The sequence below is a fragment of the Trypanosoma cruzi genome, genomic scaffold, assembly GCF_000209065.1.
Source record: "Trypanosoma cruzi strain CL Brener 1047053517087 genomic scaffold, whole genome shotgun sequence".
NCBI lineage: Eukaryota > Euglenozoa > Kinetoplastea > Trypanosomatida > Trypanosomatidae > Trypanosoma > Trypanosoma cruzi.
In genome coordinates, this window is record NW_001849447.1 from 78,554 (window position 1) to 102,721 (window position 24,168).

A 24,168-nucleotide genomic window follows, 5' to 3' on the forward strand; every position below is an offset into this window, starting at 1 on the left:
CAAAATTAAGAACGCAGATGGAATTAGGATCGCAGTGGGAGAGGTCTTTACGAAACTGAGAAAGTGTCATGATGGGCAGGCGTTCTCCCGTGCCCATCACTTCCCCCAGCTCATCCACCGTCTCGGAGTCAAATGTTGCCACCTCACAATGTACCCTCATCTCCCGTAGCTTGGGGTGGTCTGTCAGAAACTCATTTGTGACATCAAAAAGCTCGGCAAGGGTCACGGAGGGAAAAGAAACGTAGTGAAGCCCAAGACGGTTTTGTCGAAGGATGTCTTCAATGGTGATACTTTCACCAGAAACGTAACTGCATGCAAGCGCAATGCTCAACAACCACGCGCAAGGGGCACTGCGCAGCTCCGCAACATTTTCTTCACCTGGAGACAATATCATTGGCTTTACAAAATCTTGCAACTTCTGCCTTGCTGCGTCCGCCTTGCGACGAGTATTTAATGAATTTGTTGTCTCCGCCCCATGCCCTTTTTCTTGAAAGCCAACGCGTTTCGGTGACCCTCCCCCTGATATAACTGGAAGAAAAAAAGAAGACGGAGTGGTGTTTGGGGATGCTTCAGCGGCAGGGCTTGCTGCATTTAAGCGCGATCCACGCCCGATGGGTATCGTTGGCATTTCCATAACCGCAGCACCATTTGTGAACGATTGAACAGGCGTGGAACGAGTGACGGAGTTGTCTTCGTTGAGGAACGAAACACTATGGGGAACAATTTTTTTGATGTCTGCATGCATGGCTTCCAACTTGCTCTGGAGAGCCTCCAACTTGGCCTCCACTCCTCCTGATTTAGTCAACATTGGTTACGCAGTGTGTGTTTTCCTTGTACTCTTCGTCCTTTCTCTCAATAGCTGCCCAAAAGACAAGAATGAAAAAAGAAAGAAAAAGAAAGAGGGATTGCAGCACAAAATTTGCCACAGGAATTATCATTAGACAAAAATGCGCGTCATCCACATTCCACTCGTCTCGAATCCAGCACTCCCGTGGGATCCCCAACTCCCGCTCCAGCTCTCGCAATTCCAGACGCCATTTCCGGAGAAAACAAACACGGCGCAAAAAATTCACACGCGCCTGACACGCACGCAAAGAAAAACAAGAAGAAAACACAAAGAAACAGGGAGAAAGAAAAGGCAAAAAAGGAAAAAGAAGAAAAAAAAAAACAAAACATGATCCCATACTCAGTAAGAAGCAGAAAATTTTGTCCGAATCCCCACGCCATAACTGAAGCAAAAGAAAAAAAACAAAAACATCATAGCCACCGCCTCCATAAATTGCACCAAAGCACTTGACTAAGAGGCCAGCAGGTCTGAAAAGAAGGCCGTTTTTCCCACACTGGACCTCCACTTCCGACGCAGCCCCGCTAAATCCGTCATAAGCAGCAGATCCACAATCTCTCCCTCGCCCGAGTCCTCTTCGCTCACTGTTGCCGGAAAAACAGCGTTGCCGCTCCTCAGCCTGAAACCATGCGAAAGTCCTTTCGCAATAAAAGTCTCTTGACCCGCCCCATCCTCTAATTTTTTTCCCGTGGCACGTGCTGAATTAAGATCATGTAAATCTATCACCGCCCCATCTTTTCTACAAACAAGAAGAGCTCCTTCGTGATAGCGACCACCAAAAAAATAGAAATTTGGTGCTACAAGAACGCGGGAAAATCCACGTTTCATATAGTACAGAAGCAGCTTTGTGTCCGCTGCTATACAGTGCAGCCACACCTCCCCCACACCGTACTGAATCCTACCACTTTGACTGTCTACCGTGGGGTTCACGGAGTCACACAGTTTCTTATCTTTCAACGTCTCTTGAGGGACATGGTTCGTGCCTTTTCGATCCCTCCCAAACCACCACCGAGACATCCAGTCAAATAACGTGGGATATGCGGAGGAGACCAATCCCCACAAACCCTCGCACCCGAGATATGGAGGAGAGTAGTCAAGAAACAAGTGAGGTGGAACTGATACGGTAAAAAACATGTACGACAAGAAGCGATCCAAAAGAGCTCCCCCCACACCACAACGCTGCATCCTACTGTCCACCGCAAAAGACCCCAAGTACCCAGTCGGTGACGCATCAATCCGACCATCACGTCGTTGTCCATATGCGATCTGTCCAATGCAAAAACCAACCATGACAGAGTAAAGTGAAGAGGATCCATCATCTTCTACATCACCAAAAGAATTTTCTTCATCCCTTTCCGTTTCAGTATTTTGCTGATGCTCAGCAGCCTTCAGCAAAGACAGGATGCAGTTTTCGGTCGCGAATGCAAGTAATGCCAGGCATGAGTCCGTCAGCATCCAGTCGTAGTATTCGGATTCGTACTTCACAGGAAAAGCAGCGTCGTGCAGAACCCCCAACGCTGTGAGATCTTCCTTTTGAATGCCCCAACGCAGCTTTATTTCTATTGGCACCCCGCCCCGAGGCGGTAGTCTCACAATCTCCGAGCCACTCATCACTTCGCCTTCCACTTCTGTTTTTTTCTTTTCCCCCTTCTTCTTCTTTCCTTCCTTCCTTCCTTCCAAAGAGACCCTCCTTTCGCGAAGAAACAAAAGAAAAAAACAAAAACTCGTTTCTTTTTTCCTTCTTTTTTCGGGCAGTTACACAGAAAAGAAACGCATAAAAAAACACGTGAAAAAAAATGGCAATGCGTTGAGGCATGACCGTTGACCCGCCACAACACATACACACATATTTATATTTATATATAATTAAGGGGAAAGGGCCATATATATTTGAGCCGGTGATATCAAATCAAAAAATAAAAATAAAAATAATAAAAATAAATTAGTTCTTCATGAAGAAAAAAAATAGAAATACCAGATTTCCATGTACAAACACTATGAAGTAACAATTCCGTGAATACGCAGAAACATACACACTTACACACACACGCACCTCTATATGCATTTATGCATATGACTATTCCTTTAAATGGCTCCCTTTGACGTACCTCACCCAAAAAATTTTCCCCTTCCCGGAAGAAATGGGCGCAAGAAATGAGTACACTTTTTCCTTCTTCCTCCCCAATTCTTCATTGCTTGGGTAATAATTCCATTTTAATTCAACCATTATCGGTCTAACGCCCAGCCCCTCATCCCCTCATCACCCACTTCATCAACGGGTAAATTATTTATTCATTTACTTATTTTAAGCGATGCATTTAAAAATTGTGTATGCGCTTTTATAATTGTATGCGAATTTGTAGTTTTCTTTTTTTCCCTCGCCTTTTCCTCCTCGTAATATCGCGATTTTTCGTTTTAATTTAATGGGCTTGCAACTCCATCCATCCTGGTATCGTGTTGTGCTCTGAGTCATCCCTTGTCCTCTGTTATTTTCGGTCTATGGCCGTTGGTTGATCACTCACTTCTGCGGTAAAGGAAAATTGAATAAAACGGACCAAATCTCACAATTCTGCGGGTAACTTCCTCCCTCATCCGCTCCATTCGCCCAATCCGACGCAAACAAAAAAATTATTTTGTTCTTTGTTTCCCGCCCCAGCCGTTCATCCCTTTTCCCCACTCACGCAGGCACGTCAACACGACGAGACCCAAAAGAGTTCTCCTTCGTTTGCCTGGAACTGCGCCACAATTTTGCGTTTCGCGTTAAACACTCAATCACAAAGAAACAAACCACTGTATGGGTTGCACAGCGGCAAAAGTACGGAATAAAAGAGTCATAGATTGTCAATACACCTTCCTCACGGGCAATGCGGGATATTGCCTGCAAAACATTTTTATATTTCAATTCAGCAGCTTGACCGGAGGGCAGTTTGCCCTTACGAGCTTCGGCTGACATGCGTACACGTGCCATCTCGACAGGCATCGTGCAGAAGGCATAGAAGAGGGCTGTAAAAATACTGGCAGTATTCACAACAAGATTGTCACCGTACGGAGACACGCCCTTCTGTTCTGCTCGGCATTTGTTATGACGACGCAGGAAAGTAAGCATCTGATCGTGCACAGCGACCTGACACACACCCACAAGGGCAGCACGTGAAGCCAGGGCTCCCACTCCGCGCCAGTAGCCGGTAATTCCACTCGCCGTGTACACTTGCGTTGCTGCATTGAGGATGGAGACCTTCATCGGAGAGGTCGTCTGCAGCACAAGGCACACCTCCACTGGGGAACTCAAGACACTCGCAAAAGCCCCGGAAAGGGCTCCAGCAAGTGCCCGGTCTGCGATGGATGGGGCGGTCTCTGGGCTGGCACCCTTCAGCATGATGAGAGCGTCGCGAAAAATGGGATAACATCCAAGACGCGCGGGGGCGTATACCACCTGACGGAGGAGCCCCGCCGAGAGCCCCTTGAAAGCCCCTCGCTCTCGTACTTTTCGTAGGACATCTAAGTGCGAATTGCCGGGGGGTGCCATCATAACTGTGTTCTTCCACATCTCAAATGGGTGTGTAAAGACCCATCCAAACATGCCGGAAAATCCGGCAATGCCGATTGTCCAAGACTTCGGCAGTGGGGCATCCCTCCGTATCTTTTTATCGGTCGACATGCGTTCCGAAACCCAAAACAAATACCAACTCTCGGCGGCCAAATTGCTATACAAAAATCAGACATGAGAAGGCAAACCAAAAAGGAAAAAAAGCACCGCGTTTTTGACATCCGCCTTAAAGCGAACCACTCACACAAACACACATATAAAAGTGCACGCAATTTTCTGCCCCCTTCATTTTATTTTAATTATTGGAAAAAATATAATAAAAAAAAAAAGAACGGTTGCCCTGTCTGTGTCTTCCTCACCCTCATCCAGCCTCACACACTCACTCTTCAGCATATATACACGAAGAGATATTTCCTATTCCATTTCGCTTTTACCCCCACGTGTCGCAATGCTGTTTTTGCCCCGATAGCCTCCCTGTTGAAGAACAGCCCGTTGCCGCAAAGTTCCCCGCCAGTGATCATGCAGCTGCGTTGCTGTCCGGTCACGATGCCACACGCCACGGTAGGCATAAAGTATACTTTCGAACCTTCCAGGCCCCTTTGCAAAACGCGCCACCCCCTGAAGTATTGCCTCGTCCTCTTCAGGGGTAAACTTATGCCGTCGCTGCTTTGGACGCAGCCCAACAGGGGCAATATCACTCCTAGAAGTTCCTTTGGGTTCCAAACCCTGTTGTCTAGAACTGTGGGATTCAAGCCCTCCTCGTTCGCCGTCGTCCACAAGACCCGCCACGGCATCAAATGAGTTCAGGGCACAAGTGGTACCGGGCAATGCATGTATATGCGCCAAAACCTCCAACGCATCGCTACACCCGGCCCCATCAACACCGTCGACGGGTTCAAGATAACGGCTCTTTGGAGGGGCAACTGCAGCCGACTCTGTCGCAATAACACCCAAATTTTCCTCGGAGCCATCCGATTCACGTGCCCGCTTCAACGCCTGGGGACCGATGGTGGCCGAAGGGATAGTTGTTCCCTGCGATTGACTTCTCCGCTCATCAAGGCTGCAAAAACGCTCGTGTAGTACGGCAAATAACTCATCCAAATTCACCCGCATCGCTTCGGACGGAACGGAGACAGCTGCATCAAGCTCTTTGCTTCTGCCGTTGCTGGTGTTGTTCTCCTTGACTGGATCCATTTCCAACTGATGAATGACCCGGCAAAGAAGGGGGTCTTTACCGCACACTCGTCGCAGCATAAGATAAAGCTCGTTCTCTGTCAAAAGTTCTTGATTCAAATTTGGTGCGATCTCCTCTGTCTGGCATCTGCTTTCCTGCGGGGGATGTGTTTTCACTCTGTCGTTTCCAACGTAATTGGCAATTACAGCGGACGCGATTCCATCGTGATATGTACACGTCTGCCAAAACGCTGGATCCTCATGAACGACAGTGAGGGCCAGTATTCCCAAAACTGCAAAGTGGTTTCCTCGGCGTATGTGGTCACGCATGATCTCGTGGAGTACTGTGAAATCCATCGGAGGAGGAGACGTGGAGACCGGGCACTGCGTGTAAGACATCTTCCCACAGTATTTCAATGCGGTGGATCCAAACAAATAAAAGCAATTGAAACAATGGAAAAAAAAAATTCAAAACGCAAACCTCACCTCCCCTCCCTTATATTCTTTTGTAATTCCCTTTTCTGCTTTGGTTCTCCCCTTCCACAGGCCAATTTATCTTTGTCCTGCTTGGTTTACGCAAAGAAAATATTCTATTCCACAAGTATATATGTACAGAGAGACAGAGGGAAAGAAAGGTTCTCTCCAATTGGTCCTTCCTCGCTTAATTTAGCAACAAAGAAAACCAAAAAAAAAAGAGCATGTGTCGTTTTTGCCTCCACCTTACACCTCACGTCTTTACGCCTCATATTCTCACTCCCTCGCCTCTCCCTTGCATCATTAGGGTGAATTCCACCCCTTCCCCTCCCTGGATTTTTTCTTTTCATTTTCGTTTGTTGCCCCTTGGAGTCAGAGACTCCCCATTCCCCACGCCTCCACTTCACTCACCGCAAGAGAAAAAAAACTATCGTCCATACATACATCAGGAAAAAATAATAACAGTAATAATAATAATAATGAGTGCATCGTCACTTAAGTCTCCAAGAACAGATGCTGCACTGTATGGCCGCCCCCTATTCCTATTTTTTGTTTGTTGGTTTGTGCATGCTTAGTCTACTGTAAAGATGTGTCTATTACGAAGCGGGAGTTCAGCCATGCGCTCGGCAAGCTTCACCGCCGCCGCCTCCTGAAGCCTCGCCGCCTCCGCTCTTCTCCTCAAGCGCTCGGCCTCACGGCGTGCTTCGCGATCAGCAATAAGCGCCTTCTCTCGGTCCTCATCATGCCTCGCCTCAGTGCGTCGGTGTATTTCTCTTTGCCATGCATCCTGCCTCTGCCGCAGCAATTCCAGTCCTGCGGCGTCCTCCGCAGTCTCTGTGCCATCCCCAACATGTACAGCACCATCCGCACCTGCCGTCGCCGACACCTCTGTGAGCGTGAAAGTTGAAGTTGAAGCTGCTCCCTCCAACGCGGTGGATCCAGTTACTACTTCTCGTTGGGGTTCATGCTCAGGATTTCCGGCAGGCTCTTTCGCGGGGTCATCATCATTTTCCTTTTCCTGCGGATCGGATCCTGTTTTTGCAAAACTTGTCTCTTGTTCTTCCGCTGCGGCGGCGGCCTTCTCACGCTCCAGTCTCGCTGCCTGCACCTTCTCCATCACGATTCGTACACGATCCGGATCCCCAACGCAAGAAAACTGCGGAACGGATGGCGTCTTTTTAGGCAACTCCACCGCAGTGGGACGGGCCTCCGCCGGCAGTAAATCGCTGACGGTGGAAGTTTCATCATTCGCAACGCAACCCGCAGTAGCTGAGTCCTGTGCGGAATCATTGTTTTTCCTCTCGGTGACCACATCTTCGGCGTGCTCCGTCACCGAGTCCGGTGGGTTTCCAGCAGAAAGTAATTCTTGTCGCATATCTTCCGCAGTTATTCCTGTTGGTGCTGGGGGCACGACGCGCAGCACCAACGTGAGCCGGGATTTTCGTCGCTCAAACTTCGCCTCCAATGGCGTTGACTCCACCGAAAAGGGAAGCGTCACGCTCCCATAATAGGGATGTGAGGAACTCTTCGCAATGATTACGTATGTGCTTTCTACCTCAATGTTAAGATCCGCCGCGGACTGCACGCCTGTAAAATCCATCTTGACGACAAGAGCCTCAGGCACACCAACGCGCCGATCCACAATTTTCCATCCCCAAGTATCGGTGAGATCAATATGTCCTTGGTGAGCAATTGTAAAGTGAGGAATATGTTCCTTCTTCTCCACTTTATCACCAGCTTCTGCATCGGTTTCTTTCTTTGCCTGAACCCCACTAGTTTCTTTTCCCTTGTTACAGGGCGTCGTCCTCCCCTTCTCGCTGGTGGAGGTCAAAGGTGGGAGCACTTTTGTCGGATGCGTCAGTGTCTTCTCGTTCATCGCAGCCGCAAATGGCGACTTCCCCTTCTCGCGGCTAATCGTCTGGTTCTGTGGGGTTCCCACCGATTGGATGCGGCTAGGCAGACGACGAAACTCAAATCCATGGCAATCGCCATAACCGCTATTGATATGTTCTACGGCGATGTTCACTAAAAAACAACAAAAGCGATCGCTGCGATCTGTTAACTGCAACGTGTTTGGATGAAACACGGCGTCATATACAACGACGGGGTTTGTTCCCTCCCCGCTTTCATGAGTTTGTTTTTCTCCCGTCTTCCCCGACGTTGCCGCTTCTTCCGAAAACAGCTCCGTTCTCGGTTTTGATACAGACACCGGCACAAGCCAATTGCTCTTCTCCCTGTCTCCTGTGGACTGCTCAGAAAAGGGGTCAATCTTCTCGCTACTACACATGTTAACGTACACCCGAGGGACATGTTTCTTCTTTTTGCTCTCCGCTTTCAATGACGGGTGCGTCACTTGATAAGACGTAGACGGCTCCAGCAGCTCCACCACAAACCCCGGTTTGGGAAAGACAAAGTCAAAGCTGTAGTCGCCGCCCGCCTTTGCCTGGTGCTCCACTTGCTTGAGATAAGCCTCCTCCTCCCGGCGTGTCTCGGGGTCCTCCATGGACTTCATGTAACTCTGGAAAAGCTCCACAAACTTGGGGTCCTTCATCTTCTCCTGGATGGTGCGCAGCTCCTCGGGTGTTGGAGTGAATTTCTCCCCATCCTGGGCATCCTTTCCAGAGAGGTTTATGGTCTCCAGCGGCATCCCCTCCTGCCCCCCTCGTTTATGACGTCCACTTCGCAAATGTCACTTCTCAAAGAAAAAGAGAAAGTGGTGGGGAGAGGAGAACCCCAAGAAGAAGAAAACACCGATAGGAGCAGCAAAAAAAAAAAAAAAAAGGACTCAACAAACACACACACACACAAAAAAAAAAAAAAAAAAGAAGAGGGAGCTTAAGAAGAAGCCAGGCAAATATTCCTAAAAATTCATCACATAAAGATACGCCAGTTGGTGTAACTATTTGTGGCTTCCAGGGCGGATATAATCCACGATGGCGCCAAATTGAAAAAGGAAGGATGGAAGACCATGACCGCATTAGAAATGTCTTTTCCAAAAAAATAAAAAAAAATAAAAACTCAACACACATACTCAAAAGAAGTAAATCAAAATCAAAATTAGAAAAAAATAAAAATAAAGTAGGATAATGTATCAGGCAAATTCGTCTTTACGTTCATCCGTTTTGGTTTTGGTTTTTTATTTGTTGTTTTTTTGTTGTTTTTTTTTCGTTGGTTCCCCACTCCACTCAAAATGGAATACGCATTTTCATTATTTCCCCCCACTTCACCCCCATCCCCGAGTAAAATTACCGAATGGAACCCCAATAAGTAGGCGGCAATGTCAACAATAATAATAATAATAGTAATAATAATAAGAGAGAGAAAGAAAAAAGAAACTGGCATACAAAAAAAAAAAATATAGATATATATATATATATGGAAAGCAAAAAAATAAATGAGAGAATGCTATTACAGATTATTTGCGTGCTTCCCTATGTGTGCATATACATGCGTATACGCTTTCGGTGTAGACCTCTTTTTACGTTTGCTTTTCAGTTTGATCCCATTTAATCTCATTCCACCATGTCATTCGGAATTCGTACGAGTATTCCTTCAACTCCTGTCGACCACCCCTACAAAATAAAAAATAAAAATAAAAAAATTGCCTCCTCTCTACTCTATTACATGTACGCGCAGACGCATAAAAATGTTTCATGTATAAACTGGGCAAACCCAACTTAATTACACCGAAGAATACTCAGGATTACGTCTTTTAAAGGCAAACCTATTGCGCCCCTCAACCCTCGCTGCGGTCAGTGGGGGCCGAAATAATGGCATCCTCGGCGGAATCACAGTAGCACCGTGGCCAGCATCGTTTTCCTCCGCTTTTTCTTCTTCTGTGTCGCTGAAATCGTGTAAAGTCTGATTAACCACAACGGCTGAACTCGGTTGCCGTACCTCCGCCGTCAGCTCCCTAATTTTGCTTGGCTGCGTGGCATCCCTCTGCTGAAAAGCGTAGTTACGAGCAGATCCCGCCACGCGTGTCGCAGGTCCCCATTTTTTATCCGTACTCCCTGAGCTGTGCAACCGTGGGGCTTGATGTTCCATCACACCTCGTGATCGGCACTCACCCTCGCGCTGATCGCGTTGTGGTTGATCTGAGGTTTCACGAACGAAATGCGTCTTGCACCATTTTTTCCAGAACTTTTCGTACAGCCGAAGGGGGACATATCCCGCTTTCCCCGGCGATGGGCGACGGGCGCAAAAAGAATCTGCTGGAGTGGATACCAATGAGGGAGAGCGCAACCGTGTTTCCCTCCTGGGCGAGGTGCTGCACATCCTACGGGTGTTACCATTCAACGATCCCACGTTCACACGGTTGGCTGGAGCACGTTTTCTTTGCGGTGACCACACCAAATCTTCTCCCTCCTCCCTCTCCTCATCCTTCCCACGACCACAAAATGCCCGTTTTTGTGCCTCAATGCTAGAATACATGCCAAGCTTCTCCATCAGAAACCTCCTTAGAGTTGGAACTTCCCATGGCCATACCTCTTTCGATGAGACATTACCTTTTTCAACGAGTCGTTCACTTGGCGACTCTCTTCCAGCCAAAAGAGGCCTTCGACGAGGACCCAACTCTGATTGATAAGGAAATAATTCCGAGAAAATCCTGGTATTGGACTTTTTCGTCGCCAGTGAATTTCGAACCTTCTGCGCTTGTGCGGTGCCAGTGTGACTTGAAGAAACAATCGTACCCTTCGATCTCCGACTCATGAGACTCCGCAGCTTCCTTTGACAATCAATAACTTCCTGCTTCATCAACAATTGACGTCGTTGGCACACGCCACGACGCCTGCCGCCAGCAAAAATGCAAAATTGTCGCCCCCCCTCTTTTAGGCCCGGTCTGCTAGTTGGCGTTTCCTCATCTGTCGCAAAAGACACTGAAAGTGGCCGAGGTGCTTCCGTGGAAGCAACAGTCATTTGAGGGAAGGGTTCCAAAACTATTTCCTGTTTGCGATCAGGCAGCCCAATTGCTGCCACTCCTGATATTTTACGACATCTCTTCGTGTGAAAGTGAACCCCATTCAGGGAAGGGAATTCAGATGGCGATCGAAGAATACCCACATTATTTTGCGCACATGCATAAGGTGAATTGCCGACTTCAGGCAGTGACAGTGAGGCCCTCTTGGCCACAGTGATACCACGGCCTTCCTTTTCGCTGCCGCTGTAGGAGGTGAGACTAGTGGAATCGCTGCTCTCCTCTTCAACTAAACTCAGGTAGCCTTGTTCTGGGCATGTATGTTCTCTCCACGGTGGTGAATCCTCGCATAACGAAGTTGGCGTCAGAGCTGCGCCGCCCGACAACAACGAGGTGACCGACTTCCTGGGTGTCCAATGCACATTGACGGAGTGGTTTTCCAAATCCTGCACAGGAGGAGAATTGACAAAATCCGAGGTCATGAAAGAAACAGTCGACGAGCAAACCGCATTGGCATCATCCTCATCCTTATTTTTTGCCACGTCGGGGAATACCAGTGAGACCCCCGTGCCTCGGCAATATCCTTCGTAAGAACTGTAGACGAGAGAGGCGTCCTTCAGCGGTTCCTCATTGCTCTCCAGAAAACAATTGTCAGTCATCCACATCGTTGCCAGCTGCTTGAGCCTCTTCTCCTCGCTCCGACCGGACACATAGGGCAACACGAGACCCCAGGTGTGTGAAGATTTGCCTCTCTCTGGCAATCTCGCCCTCCGCACATCGTCGCCTTCCATGGACCACCCAAACACAATGGTGTTTTCTACCGCATAGAAGGTAATGGAATCACGTTTCGGCACACTCCGCAGCAGTACGCCAATGACGGAGCTCTGCCCGTTAGACTCCACTGTGAGTGGCAGTCGAAAAACACAGCGGGAGATTGTCGCCTCACTTCGCCCTCCCAGCAACACATGACAGAGTCCAAAATCCTTCATCTTTTCACAGGTGTCGGAACCAGGAACGGGGTCGGGACCTTTAATTAACTCCTGTGAATTGATTGAGTCCTCGCCATTCCGCCAAAACAATTCACATAAACTCAACGACACGTAAGAATTATCACCCGCCACCACAATGCACCTACCAATCGACTGTGGGCCCGCAGCCCAAGCTGAGAATATGCACTTGTGGGCCAAGCAATGCCCGCCATCTGAGAGAACAAGACCGCTTCGTCCATGACGCACCAGTTCAAGAGAAGACTCCCGGATATCAAGCTTTCCATTGTCCTTCACCCACACACCGCTGTCGTTACGATCAAAGAGAGCATGAGAAATGATTGCGCTACTCTTATCCCTCAAGACAAGACTGTGACCGCCACAGCGGACAACAGAAATATAATCCGCTTCAAGCCTAGCGGTATCAAATAAAGCCAGTGCGGTGGACACCACACCTGGACCCGAAAAACTACTGTTCAAAATATGAAGCTTTGTAAGGCCGGAGGCTGTTACGGCAGGCACCTCATTATTGCCCTCCCATCCCGCCACACCGCAACGATAATCAAAGTCACAGTCAAAGAAAAAGCAATCCCCATCCATTGCAAGATGAACACTTGCAAATTGTGACGATCCTGGCAATCCTACTACATTGCCACCGCATGTAGACGCTCCAAAAAAGCACTGCGAAAAGAAGACTGGACCTCCTCCCACCACCTCTACAAAGTTCATGAACCAGACTCTATGAAAAACAAGGGAGGCGCGCGAATAAATCTTCATCGGCTGCTGAAACACTGCCATAGATGAAAATCCATCCTTTCCCACAAAACCACTTTCACCCTCTCTATCCGTCAACGAAACAACTGTATCTCTCACACTAGATGCGCCAGCAACTAAACATGAAGCGGTGTTTTCGATAATCTTACAAGCGTACGTGCCCGGAGATAAGCAAAGACGCATAGGCTGACCACTCGAAAATTTCTGTAGCGCAGGTAACGAAGAGTCAGGCGTAAGATCTGTTGCTGGCCAACTTAAGGCATTGTGCATAAATTTGTTGAGTTCCGACAGAGGAAAAGAAGTGCTTTGCAATGCATCAGCGGCGGTTTCCTTTTCTCCCGAATCCATCTCCCTTCTACTAAAGCAAAGAAAGCAGGCCGGATTATCTGTGACGCCCATACATTCCAACAAAACAAAAAAGTTAAGGGAGAAGAAAAATAAAATAAAATAAAAGAACATGCACAAACACAAATAATAATAATTAATAATAAAGAAAGGATGCCACAGAATACACATTTCATTCGATCCACAGATAGGGACAGATACCCAGCTTACAATTCCACAGCCCAGAACGCTGTTTTTTTGTAGTTTTTTGCCACCCATCTCTTCTCATTTCGCTCTCAATTTTACTTCCCAATCATTTATTTTTCTCTTGTTTACTTCACCCATCTGGTGGGAAGTACTGGCGCCGGAGGTTTACTCGACGCTCAGCCACAATGGCGGCCACTTCTTTTAAATCCGTGGATGAATACGGAGAATCATTCTCTGGGAAAAAACCCCACTGTAGTTGCCATGCAGCTCGACCTTCCTGAGAGGTCACAGACATGCCCCCAGCACTCCTTGAGTCACGGTCATTCGGGTTTATTGTTGGAGACGCGTAGCAAAGCGTCAGTTCCTCCCCTTCCTGTATCTCCCGAATACTAAACGTATGCAGAAATGGTTCGTATAACAAATCAGAAGGAACACCAGCTAAGAGATTGTCAAAAACATCAATTCCGCAAAAAGTCTCTTCTGTAGCCATCGTGTAATAGCAATTGGGCTCCGGATGATGATTGAGTTTGTCTACCAGAGGAATTAAGGTCGCAGCCCCAGCACGTCGTGACAGCACCAAACTCACCCACCAAGCATACTCCTCTTTGGATAGGCGCTGACGCAGATAGGCACTCAGCGGTAAACCTTGCATGTCGTTATGAAAATACTCCCACAACTCAAGCGCGGGGCTCTTGTTACTCACGGTATGACTTTCCCCTATCGCCCCTAATAATGGCTTGGTTTTATCGCTCTGCAATATCCGTGCAATCTCCTCCCTTTCCAGGAAAGGCAGGTTGTTGCTCGGTATCACCGATTTCTTCAGGTAATTCACATAGCCCGCATGTGAGGGACGCCAATCATTCTCCGATACATCGTCGCCCGCCACCACCAACTGTCCCACCAGCTCCTCTACATACATAAAAAACGACGTTATAGGGTCAGTAGCAGGCGGCGGGCTCGCAAAAAAGATCGCCTCCACGGGTAAACTTAAAAGATACACGCCAGGTAATAAGCGCTGGGTAGCCATAAAGGAGCTTCCACGCACCGCACTTTTCCGCCGCGGTTTCGTCAAGGTCAGAAAGGGTGAGACCACTGCCTTCAGATCCCAAATAGCACTCTGCATGAACAAGACATCATCCGTGTCGGTGAATAACGAAGCATCTGCAGCATTCTGTGAGGGAAGTTTTCCCCCACGCCACCAGCGTCGGTGTGCTGCTTTCGTCAAACCGCTTCGCCAGTGACGCAAAGAAGAGGCCCCCATACCGAGCTCACGGCAAAAAAAGTCCAGCACAGCTTCCCCATCGTTTGTCGTGGAAACCGTCAGTGGAAGAGAAGAGCAAGACGGTATCCCACGGTCACCCTCCACCACGCCGCCGGTTCCAACACCCGCAGCCTCCTTGTAGAGTTGGGCAATAACGGGCAATGAGCAGTGGAGATTACGAAGAAGTAGCGACGGAACGGAGTGAGACATCTCTCACTTCATCCCTCACATAAAAAAAAAACGCAATTCTCACAGCCGTCTGCGTCGTCACTCGGCGCCGACCCACACACCTTGTCCCTCTTCCACAAAAACAAAAAAATAAAAATAAAAAAAAAATATCCAACAAGAAATAAGGGAAAAAAATAAATAAAAATAAAAATAAAAAATGCAAATTGAGGGTAAAATAGCAATGGCACACACATGCGTATGCCATGCAAACTCAAAAAAGGAGCCAGACAGGCATGAAATAAATGGCACACCTCAATATAGCACCAGTCACGCAGATATAATCACCTAAACAAAAATGTGCGTCAAGAGAAAGGCAAGGAAACAAGACAAAACAAAAAGCCTATTTAAAAATACAATCCGGTGTTCTTCTTAATCCATTTGCTGTAGATTTAAAAAAGAAGGATATTCAGATAGTGGTAAAGTGGTGAAAGGAGTAAAATGTTATATATATATATATATATACGTTACGGTTTGACAGCAGTTGAATGACGCAGCCGTACAATAAAAGTAATGAATTCGACCCTGAGCAAATAAATCACCCTCAAAACTCTTTTCCGCCCTCATCATTCCCCACGTTTTACTTTCTTAAAAGAGTAAGAAAAACAAATAATAAATAAAGTTTAAGAAAGTTAATATCATTTTGAGGTGGCATCATACAAAAAATTAGCATGCAATTGTATTTGACTCAGGAGATCCTTTTTTTTGCTCTCATTCAAACTTGCCATCAGCTTATTGGTGGTGGCATGCCAATCTTCTCTCGTTGGTTGCAAAATTGTATTCTTACTGGTAGTAGCACTACTGGCAATAAAATTAGTATTATTCTCAGCTTCAAAAGCAACAAGACCTGTTCGAATGGACCACGAAGCTAAAAGCCACTCCAGAGCCTCCAGCTCTTCCGCATCCCTCTTGTGTGACGTGCGAGTAGCAGAGGGACGGTCTAAAGGGAAATCTCCTGCAGCAATAAAGTGGCATAACTTCTGTAGTCCCGCTTCGCCCCTGACAAGTTGGGTGAAGCTATAAGCTGTGTGTTTGTATACAGAATGTAAAAAAGATTCTCTTGTCTCGTCCTTCGCTTCCCCGGCGTCGTGTACATCCTTCGCCTGGTCTCCAAGGCTCCTCAGTGCAAGAACAAAAAAACGCAGCGCCCACTTCTCCTTAAAGGGTGGGGCATAAGCCGTCGAGGCATCAGGGTTACGCTGGACCTGAGTGAGACTAAGTTTGAGACGGTTTTGTACCGCATGCGGAAGCGTTTCATGTGGTGCTGTCAATGGCAAAAAGAATGTACATGGTGAAAAGGGGGATGAAGTAAAAAACAACTTCTTCATGCCGCATAAAAAATGCGCGTCAAACGCATTCTCACTTAGGATCAAACGTGGAAAGACAACTACATTCTCCGGCACAAAGGAATGGGTAGAAGGGGAGGGGTAAATCACCTTACACAACACCCCAAGAATACCCGCTTCTCTCCCGGCCGCCAACGACGCCACACAAAACAGTGAAGCTGGATCATAACAAGAGGAAATTCGCCTGGCAAAAGTACGTTCCGCGGAATCAGACACCGTGCCAGCCACGAGATCTAGAGCAACATCGGAAACGTGTGTGCCTGCCTCCATGGCATTCCTCACATCCTCCACATTACTTCCCACTGCAGGAACAGAAAAGGCCACGGTCGCCGAGCATCCATCCCCCACATAAATTACAATGGCCCATGACAAAGATGTCTCCTCGCCCTCAGGAGAGAGTGAGGCGCAACTTCTGGGGAGGTACACATGTGTCACCCCCGCTTGATCACCATTCTCGCAGCGCGGCAAGTTCCTCTTGCCATTCTCGTCGTTATCCCTCGTCACTCCCTCCTCTTCCTCCACAAAAAACCGCACCACGGCACCTTTTCTATCCTCAAGCGCGGTTAATTTCACTTTACAATGTGCAATGACAGCTAATGACCCAGATGGTTGTTGATTCTTTTCACCATTGGGGCCTTCTGTTCGTGGAGTCCCTAAAACCGACTCTGCCCAATGAAGTTCTTTACTGATGGCAGACTGCTCTGAGATAGCAACAAGTTCCAGTTCCGGAAACACCTCCCCTGCACGAGCCCAAACCCGGGCAGTCACAACGGGTCCATTTAATCCTCGTGAAATTTTTTTGCTCCTCCTCTTTTGATTCCTCCTTGCGCGTGCAAAAGGCAATTGCATTTGTAACAAATGTCCCCAACAACCTCTAAAAGGGCCCTGAATAACGCCCCGATCTCCGTCCTCGTAGTACTGTACTGTCTCACTACCGAATGCACCCTTCTTGCCTTTAATTTTCGAATTTCCATACTTCTTCTTTTCTCCTTTGGCATCCCCAGCAGCAGGGGCATAAACAAGAAAAGGACCGTTCACCATCTCTATTGTGGTCGGCGTGGGGACCTTCACCTTGCCATTGCCCATGAGAAACTCAACCGCGGACCTCCCACACGCCAGTCTTGCCTCCGCAACGCTGCTGCCGTACAGTTCCTTCCCAAGTGCCTCTCGAGAAGCCGCAAACGCCCCAGAATCAAAAAAGCTCGGCAGTCGGGAAAAAACTTCGTGCATACCCGACTCTGGACACCAAATGGTACACTTCTTATTAGCCAATCTTTTGCCATCATGAGCCACAGCAGGAGCGCACGTTGAAAACAGCCGAATTGTGTTGGGCTGGCCACTCTCGGAAACCATCATCGTAGTCAACGGCAAAAACAAAGTGGAATAGATTAGAGGTGGAACAAATGGGTAATGCTGGGAAAAGTCAACCACAATGTGGAGCAATTGCCCTGCGAGCGGGCCATCAGAAGGAGAGACATACACATTCCACCTCGCCAGGGTGATGCTCTCGCTTTCAGCTTCAATTTTCGCATGTGAGCATTTACCCTTTTCTAGTCGTAGTTGAGAATTAATAACCGTGACATTTGGAATAGGGTGCTGCAGGATGTACTGAAGCTCCTTTTCCACTCGGCGAAGTACCGCAGCGGTCCGTGGTTCTAACTCTTCCATATGAGCACTCTGTTCTCTTCCCTCAGAAGCCTTGCACCTATAAAAAATCGGTATGTGCAACTGAATAAATCCAAGTTCTTCCCTCGTGATATGCGATGGCATCTCCAACACTTTTTGCTTCGCCATTTCACGCGTCTTTTGGTCAGTGCCAATAAAAGCGGATTCATCATCGGATCGAATCAAACCTTCACTCTTCTTCCCATCATTCTCTCGTTGCTTCTGCTGCTGTTGTTCTTGCTCTTCCTTCTTGTTCACCTGGTTAAAATGTAGCGCCTTTATTTCTGGTCGCGAGCCATTCTTGGAGAAATTGAAATTAGAGCAATCAACCAAAGGATTATAAATGCGGTCCCTCTCCCTATCGCCAGTGCTACTCGGTCCAACCTCGTGCGTAGCTCGTGGAGAGACAACCACACCCCTCACTGCGTTATTTCCACAGAGGCTTGTATGACCAGAAAGAGAAGGATCTATATTGGCTTCTCCCTCTGACTTGAATTCAGTCTGCACGGATGTACTGTTTTCGTTTCCACTGCTATCCACCACTCCACGCCGGATTAAAGCAAAATTGCCCTCCAGTTTTATTGCGGAGTCCGTCTGCTCTGCAGCAAGCGTGTTAACAATTGGTAACTGCATTTCTACGTGTGTTTCCGTGATTTCCTCCACGGTTGAATTATCAGGTGCAGTTTCCCCGTTCGCAGAAGTTTCAGTGGCCCCGTTTTCATCATCCCTCTTTTCATCCTCGTTTTCCAGTAAAACAATTGAGGCGGGCTGTTTCCCCCACTCCTCTTCCTCCTTTATTTCCTCCAGGAGTTGCAGAAAAAACTTCATCGCCCGCCTTTCCTCCATCTTCGCATGACGCTTGAGCCGGCTTAGTGTGCGACGAAGCTCCGGCAACCCTTTGATAATTTCCAGTTGTGACTTGGAGGGACAACTGACGTCCCCTGAAATCATTTTTTGGCGCAGATTGTTTGCTGATTCAAACCGTTTCTTTAAAATTCGCAACTCATCGGCATCGTTAATCTTTCGAAGATATTTGCAAATGAAGGTTTCTCGCGCGGCAGGTGGAAGGGATCGAAGGTGTTCAACGACACGCTCCTTCTCGGACTCAAAGTTGCCAACAAAACCGTTCGCAACCACCTGCTTCTTCGCATTACCCCTCTTTTTTGACTCCGTGCATCTAGACTGCTGTTGTGACGAGCCTCTCTCGTCCATCACCTCCTCCTCTTCGTTCCCATTCTTCTCTACCGTAGCAGAGCCTTCTTCACTGCGCTGTGCAGCGACATCATCAGCAAGTTCCAGCTCATTTCTTGATTCGGTTCCCACCACCACGGCAGTGTCTCTCGCAGGTAACTCCTCTTGGCTCGTCGCCCCATCCGGTGCCTTAATACTTGCGTTTGGCAACTTCGATGGACGTAAGGGCGGTGGACGACCCTGCCTCAGATGCTCCAGATCCTCAAGCCAGAGTGGATACATCTCGACCTGCCGGCTCTGCGCTTCACTCAATACCCTCAGCTCACCACTTGCGTGTTGCTCAAAGACAGGCCTTGCACGGTCGATGCGGCGGCAAAGCTGCTGAATCCGCTTCGAAAACACAACCTCCTTCTCCATTGTGCGACTCAATACCCTCCAACAAAATGTATTCCCCAAAATTTGCAATCCGCTGCGGAAACAAAGCTGCCCAAATCGCACGTACCGCCCTCCTTCCTATTCCCCTCACCCCAATCCCTCAACTCGACACGTGTATCAGCAATTGAGAAAATAAAATCCCCCCTTTACGTAAGAAAAAAAAAAAGATAATAATAATAAAATGTGAACACTGAGCCCGCTTCCACCACGCCGCGAGTAAACCCCAGCAAAGATAAACCACCAAAGAGACAAACTCAAGCCTTTAAAGGATTAAAAAAAAAAAAAAAGGAAAAACAGAATTCAACTACAAGAAGAAGCAGTAAAACAACAACAACAAAAAAAAAACGCAATGCTTTTTGCGTTTGCGCCTTTGAATTCAACGCCGGTGCATAGTATTGGCACCCCTCACGCCCGTCCTTTCCATTCGGTGCCCAGTCAAAAGAAATTTCCTCTTCGACTGACAACTGGCAACAAAAAAAAAAAAAAAAAACGCTCTCAACAGCTTCGTGGCGCCAACCACACCTAAATAAACGCGGAGAAGAAAACTAAAGAATCCTTCCCCACAAAAGACAGGAACTCACAAGCTCCTCGCACGCTTAACTCATTAATTATTATAAATTTATCGTTTTTCTTCCCTGTTGTTGTTGTTTCCTTCCGATCGCCTTTTAGCACAACCCACCGGTTTATTCACGCGACCCGCATTATTTTCTTCGGTGGAAAGAACACGTACGACCATTCACGTCAGGGAGGCTGTATTCGTTTCATTATCAGAAATTCATCTTCCTTCTCACAATCATCCCCTTTTTCTTTTTTCTTCTTCCTTTTTTTCGTTTCTGACATGCTTTCGTTTTCGTTTTCGTTTTTTTTTTCTTCTCAAACTACAAATATTGGTGGAGCACCTTTCCCTCTAAAACAGCAGGTGGCATTTCCCCGAAGCTCAAGGAAAAACACACCCGGACAAAAAAAAAATGGTACATGCCGGACGCAACCCATCATTAAGACATACAAAAAGAAGGAAAAAAGGAGTATGCAAGCACCTCCAACACCAAAACAACGCCATATAATTACAGTCATATTTAGCATGCAAAAAAAAAAAAAAAAAAAAGGGCTTTCCCCTTTGGGTCTGCATATCATAAAAGCCGCATATCACCGCAGTTTACGTGTTGCCATTCTTTTATTATTTTTTTTTTTCCTTTCATCTCTCCCACATCATTCTGATTTCCTTCCCGCGAGAATTCTCTCCGCAATTCATCAGCCTTGTCATTTATTTTCCAATGCCTTTTCCTATAGCCTTACCTGCTCACATCCCTGGCTAGTTAGTAACTGCGTCCAAAGAGCACCCAGTGCTTCGCAGGGCGGCTGCAGCTCTTGCAGATACATGTTTTGCCTTCGACAGACTCCGGCTGATCAAACGGGATGCAGAGCGTTTTAGCACCCATGCTTGGGGCACGTGCATCATCCTTCATCTCCTCGCTCTGCATTGCCTTTGACTCCTCCGCACTGTCCTTTTTCACCTGCTCCTCGCACGACATCTCACCGCACCACGGTGCCAACACCAAGCACTTCCTGTTGAGTGCAGGGGTAAAGTCACTCCACTCTGTCAATTTCTTTGTATTTTCCTGACGCTCCCTTTTGGCCTTTGCAAACATGCTATTATGAATTTCGTCCATCAACAATGTCATTGCAGTGGGCAACTCCTTGTCCCATAAAAGAGAGCGACGGCTGCCATCGTGGCGCAAGACAAGTGATATTTTTAATGATGCGAGCTCCCTCGGCCCCAATTCGACACGCACCGGCACGCCCTTCACCTCCCAGTGGTTGAACCTCCATCCAGGGCTGTAGTTATCACGAAGATCTGCCTTGGCACGGATGCCACCGCTTACCAAAACCTTTTCAAGGGTCTTGCATCCCTCCAGCAGGGACTTTCGCTCCTTATCCGTAGTGTTCTTTGTAATACCCACAGGAATAATGACAACCTGCACCGAAGCGACGCGTGGAGGCAGCACTATCCCCGAGTCATCCCCGTGGACCATTGTCATGACGCCAATAACGCGAGTAGAAAGTCCCCACGAGTTCTGCCACGGAATAAGAGTGGAACCATCATTCTTCTCGGGATCCTGGAAGCTGATGTTAAACATCTTTCCAAAATTCTGGCCCAAATTGTGGCTCGTCCCACCCTGGCAACCGCGACCAATCGCGGCGATATACGTCTCCACAGTTGTTGTGTAATAGCCGCCGGCAAACTTCTCCTTCTCTGTCTTCCTTCCCTTCACCACCGGAACGGCCAGCAGTTCTTCGTAGACAGCAGCGTAATGATCAAGGATTTCAAGTACCTCCTGGGAACACTCCTCCTCCGTCTGCCACGCGCAGTGTCCCTCCTGCCAAAGGAACTCTCGGGTACGAATAAACGGTGTGGGATGTGAAAATTCCCAGCGAATAACGTTATTCCACATGTTCAGCCTCACTGGCAAGTCACGGTGTGAGCGGATCCACTTTGCATAATATGGGTACATCACTGTTTCGCTTGTTGGACGAATAGCAACAGGCACCTCAAGATCCGTCTCACCTGCCTTCGTCACCCATGCCACCTCCGGCGCAAATCCTTCCACGTGATCCTTCTCGCGTTCCAGGCAAGACTTGGAGACAAACATGGGAAAGTAACAATCCTCAATTCCCATCCTTTCAATGCGGGCCCCAAAAAATTTTTGGATGCGGCTCCAGATAAAAAATGCCCATGGGCGAATGATGTAGCAACCCGAAACATCGTAGTACTCGATCATCTCAGCCTTCGTAATCACCTCGACGTACCACTGTGGGAAGTTTTCCTCACGCTTCACCAGAATACCCAATTTTGTTTCACCAGTAACATTAGCGCCGCCGGTAGTTGCGGCTGCGGCAGGCTGGGAAGTTTTTTTCCCCGTCTCCTTTAGAGACGTGGAACTCTTTGCCCTTGTGTTATCGCCAGACGGGGTACCTCCCGTGGCTTCCGCCGAAAAGTCCACCACCACAAATGGATACTCCAGCTTCCTAAGAAAATCTTGCAGCTGTTTGGGCGTAATCAGACAGCTCTTGTCATTACGGCACGGGTGCAAGACTACAGGGACGGTACTTTCCACCAGCGCCTTGTCTAGCACCAATTTAATGTTCTTTGATTCGTTGTTTACGAGTGCCAGCGGGGTAACACCCCCCTGCACAACGCCCAGATGAGTCCGCAAAACGTCCTCCGGGGCAAAGCGAAGATCTTTCAGAGACAAAGCATCCTGTATCACTTTCATGTTCGTCCTGGTGGTGTGTAATGCCGTCACAAGAACCAGGTCCTCCTTCTTACTCTTCAAAAAAATGTTTTTGGTGCCCGTGCACGGTACGCCAAAGCGCCCAAGCTCCTTGTTGGCTTCCTCCACAGTATGCTTCTCCTCGTGGGAAATTGTAGGCAGATCCATACCAAGAGCTCGGAGAATCTTCAGCATCTCCGACTCGCCCCTGCAATCACTTGCTGACATCGTTCTGGTAGAATTCGTTACCTGCTCTTTGTTGAGAGAAGAATAAAAGAAGAAGCCGGAGGAAAGATCTGCACCAGACACACTCGCCTCACAGTGACGGCGGTAAATCCATCGTGCTGAAGAACAAAAGACAGTACGGTTACTGAAATAAGTATTTTCCAAAGACGATGCCTTCCTCCTTGAACTGAAAGGCAACGTGCACCAACACCGCAGCGCCGGTGGAGAGTGGACGCTGTAACTCATTTTCATGATCAGGACTCTCCTTTGCAGCGCAACAATGATAACGACAACGACAATAATAATAGTGACAACACAAAAAACAACAAAAACCCCCCACACTCCAATTCACGCGAAATTTAGAAATGGTGCTCTAATAAAACCCATGCACATGCGCTTATATTTACCGCACTATACATCCAACGGTGTTGAAAAAAGACACACGTACAAAAAAAAAAAAAAAAAGAAAAAAAAAAGGACCAAAATAAAAAAATGTTATAGGAAGACAAGCAAAGTAGTCGTACTCCCTTTCCTCGAGAAATCCCTTTTTTGCTGTTGCCGTTGCTGTTTTTTTTTTTGTTGTTGTTGTTTTCTTGTTTTTATTTTTTCCTCCTTATCGTTTGGAGAAACAGAGAGATGGAAAGGTGCAAACAACAACAAGAAAAAATATATATAATAATAATTATTGTGTTTTACTTCACAAGAAAAAATTTCGTATCAGGTCGCATGGTGCGCAGCTCCTCGAGTTTGTTTTTTCCGTGATGCAAATGCCATTCAATGCGAGTAATACACCTGCGTGGGATATCGCGATTGCTGTCAAACTCACTACGAATGAACTTTCGCAGGTCTTTTCTTGTCCGCGGGTCCTCCAACCGCTGCAACGCCCTCAGCATATCACGGTAAAGGTTCAAAATATCCACTTGAACGCCACTTCTTCTTTGGGAACGAGGCATCTCACTGGATGCGGACGTCGAAGCACCAGTTTGATCCCCTTTTTGTATTTTACCTAACTCAGCCACAGTGGAAGCTGAAGCCGGCGGCGAACGCGCAATACCAGCTGCAGTTGCGCTTGTCTGACGTTCCGGGTACATGGGGTTCCCGGCGTATCGTGCATCCTTGGCATACACCGCCTCCCGGTACACCTTTGTCATGATGTCAAACGCAAAATTGTGCGCATTTCCAGCGGCGTCACGCAGCTTGTGACGGAGGCAAAAGGAGAGATTTACCATGCCTTCTTTACTGCCTCTTCCCCTTCCAACGCCCGACAAGGACCAAAGTCAACAAAAACAACAATAAAAAAA

General features: G+C 47.7%; 10 protein-coding genes across 10 annotated transcripts, besides 24 other annotated features; all 10 read right to left on the reverse strand.

Annotated features, from left to right (window-relative positions):
- Positions 1–808, reverse strand: Tc00.1047053503939.4 (hypothetical protein, conserved; the record flags this gene model as incomplete). The annotated part of the gene is made up of 1 exon (XM_810173.1): positions 1–808. A coding segment is annotated over one exon (808 nt), but the record flags the coding sequence as incomplete, so codon positions are not given.
- Positions 1–24,168: part of a sequence feature (heterozygous, non-Esmeraldo-like haplotype) that runs on past the window's edge.
- Positions 1,093–1,173: a sequence feature (A-rich).
- Tc00.1047053503939.10 (acetyltransferase, putative) lies at positions 1,298–2,455 on the reverse strand (the record flags this gene model as incomplete). The annotated part of the gene is made up of 1 exon (XM_810158.1): positions 1,298–2,455. The coding sequence occupies one exon, from the start codon at positions 2,453–2,455 to the stop codon at positions 1,298–1,300; it is 1,158 nt and encodes a 385-aa protein (XP_815251.1).
- Positions 2,498–2,522: a microsatellite.
- Positions 2,691–2,714: a sequence feature (AT_rich).
- Positions 2,757–2,786: a sequence feature (A-rich).
- On the reverse strand, positions 3,522–4,502 carry Tc00.1047053503939.20 (hypothetical protein, conserved; the record flags this gene model as incomplete). Its single annotated transcript, XM_810159.1, has 1 exon — positions 3,522–4,502. One exon carries the CDS (start codon positions 4,500–4,502, stop codon positions 3,522–3,524), a length of 981 nt encoding a protein of 326 aa, XP_815252.1.
- Positions 4,679–4,720: a sequence feature (AT_rich).
- On the reverse strand, positions 4,806–5,963 carry Tc00.1047053503939.30 (hypothetical protein, conserved; the record flags this gene model as incomplete). Its single annotated transcript, XM_810160.1, has 1 exon — positions 4,806–5,963. One exon carries the CDS (start codon positions 5,961–5,963, stop codon positions 4,806–4,808), a length of 1,158 nt encoding a protein of 385 aa, XP_815253.1.
- Positions 6,493–6,519: a microsatellite.
- Tc00.1047053503939.40 (hypothetical protein, conserved) lies at positions 6,610–8,685 on the reverse strand (the record flags this gene model as incomplete). The annotated part of the gene is made up of 1 exon (XM_810161.1): positions 6,610–8,685. One exon carries the CDS (start codon positions 8,683–8,685, stop codon positions 6,610–6,612), a length of 2,076 nt encoding a protein of 691 aa, XP_815254.1.
- Positions 8,803–8,867: a sequence feature (A-rich).
- Positions 9,035–9,116: a sequence feature (A-rich).
- Positions 9,321–9,352: a microsatellite.
- Positions 9,383–9,415: a sequence feature (AT_rich).
- Positions 9,615–9,641: a sequence feature (AT_rich).
- Positions 9,720–13,175, reverse strand: Tc00.1047053503939.50 (hypothetical protein, conserved; the record flags this gene model as incomplete). Its single annotated transcript, XM_810162.1, has 1 exon — positions 9,720–13,175. The coding sequence occupies one exon, from the start codon at positions 13,173–13,175 to the stop codon at positions 9,720–9,722; it is 3,456 nt and encodes a 1,151-aa protein (XP_815255.1).
- Positions 13,186–13,208: a sequence feature (AT_rich).
- On the reverse strand, positions 13,378–14,718 carry Tc00.1047053503939.60 (hypothetical protein, conserved; the record flags this gene model as incomplete). The annotated part of the gene is made up of 1 exon (XM_810163.1): positions 13,378–14,718. One exon carries the CDS (start codon positions 14,716–14,718, stop codon positions 13,378–13,380), a length of 1,341 nt encoding a protein of 446 aa, XP_815256.1.
- Positions 14,823–14,893: a sequence feature (A-rich).
- Positions 15,179–15,198: a microsatellite.
- Tc00.1047053503939.70 (uncharacterized protein) lies at positions 15,372–19,352 on the reverse strand (the record flags this gene model as incomplete). Its single annotated transcript, XM_810164.1, has 1 exon — positions 15,372–19,352. The coding sequence occupies one exon, from the start codon at positions 19,350–19,352 to the stop codon at positions 15,372–15,374; it is 3,981 nt and encodes a 1,326-aa protein (XP_815257.1).
- Positions 19,526–19,553: a sequence feature (AT_rich).
- Positions 19,643–19,715: a sequence feature (A-rich).
- Positions 20,145–20,244: a sequence feature (CT-rich).
- Positions 20,456–20,475: a microsatellite.
- On the reverse strand, positions 20,687–23,119 carry Tc00.1047053503939.80 (prolyl-tRNA synthetase, putative; the record flags this gene model as incomplete). The annotated part of the gene is made up of 1 exon (XM_810165.1): positions 20,687–23,119. One exon carries the CDS (start codon positions 23,117–23,119, stop codon positions 20,687–20,689), a length of 2,433 nt encoding a protein of 810 aa, XP_815258.1.
- Positions 23,143–23,200: a microsatellite.
- Positions 23,316–23,360: a microsatellite.
- Positions 23,417–23,457: a microsatellite.
- Positions 23,529–23,554: a sequence feature (AT_rich).
- Positions 23,560–24,096, reverse strand: Tc00.1047053503939.84 (hypothetical protein, conserved; the record flags this gene model as incomplete). Its single annotated transcript, XM_810171.1, has 1 exon — positions 23,560–24,096. One exon carries the CDS (start codon positions 24,094–24,096, stop codon positions 23,560–23,562), a length of 537 nt encoding a protein of 178 aa, XP_815264.1.
- Positions 24,150–24,168: part of a sequence feature (A-rich) that runs on past the window's edge.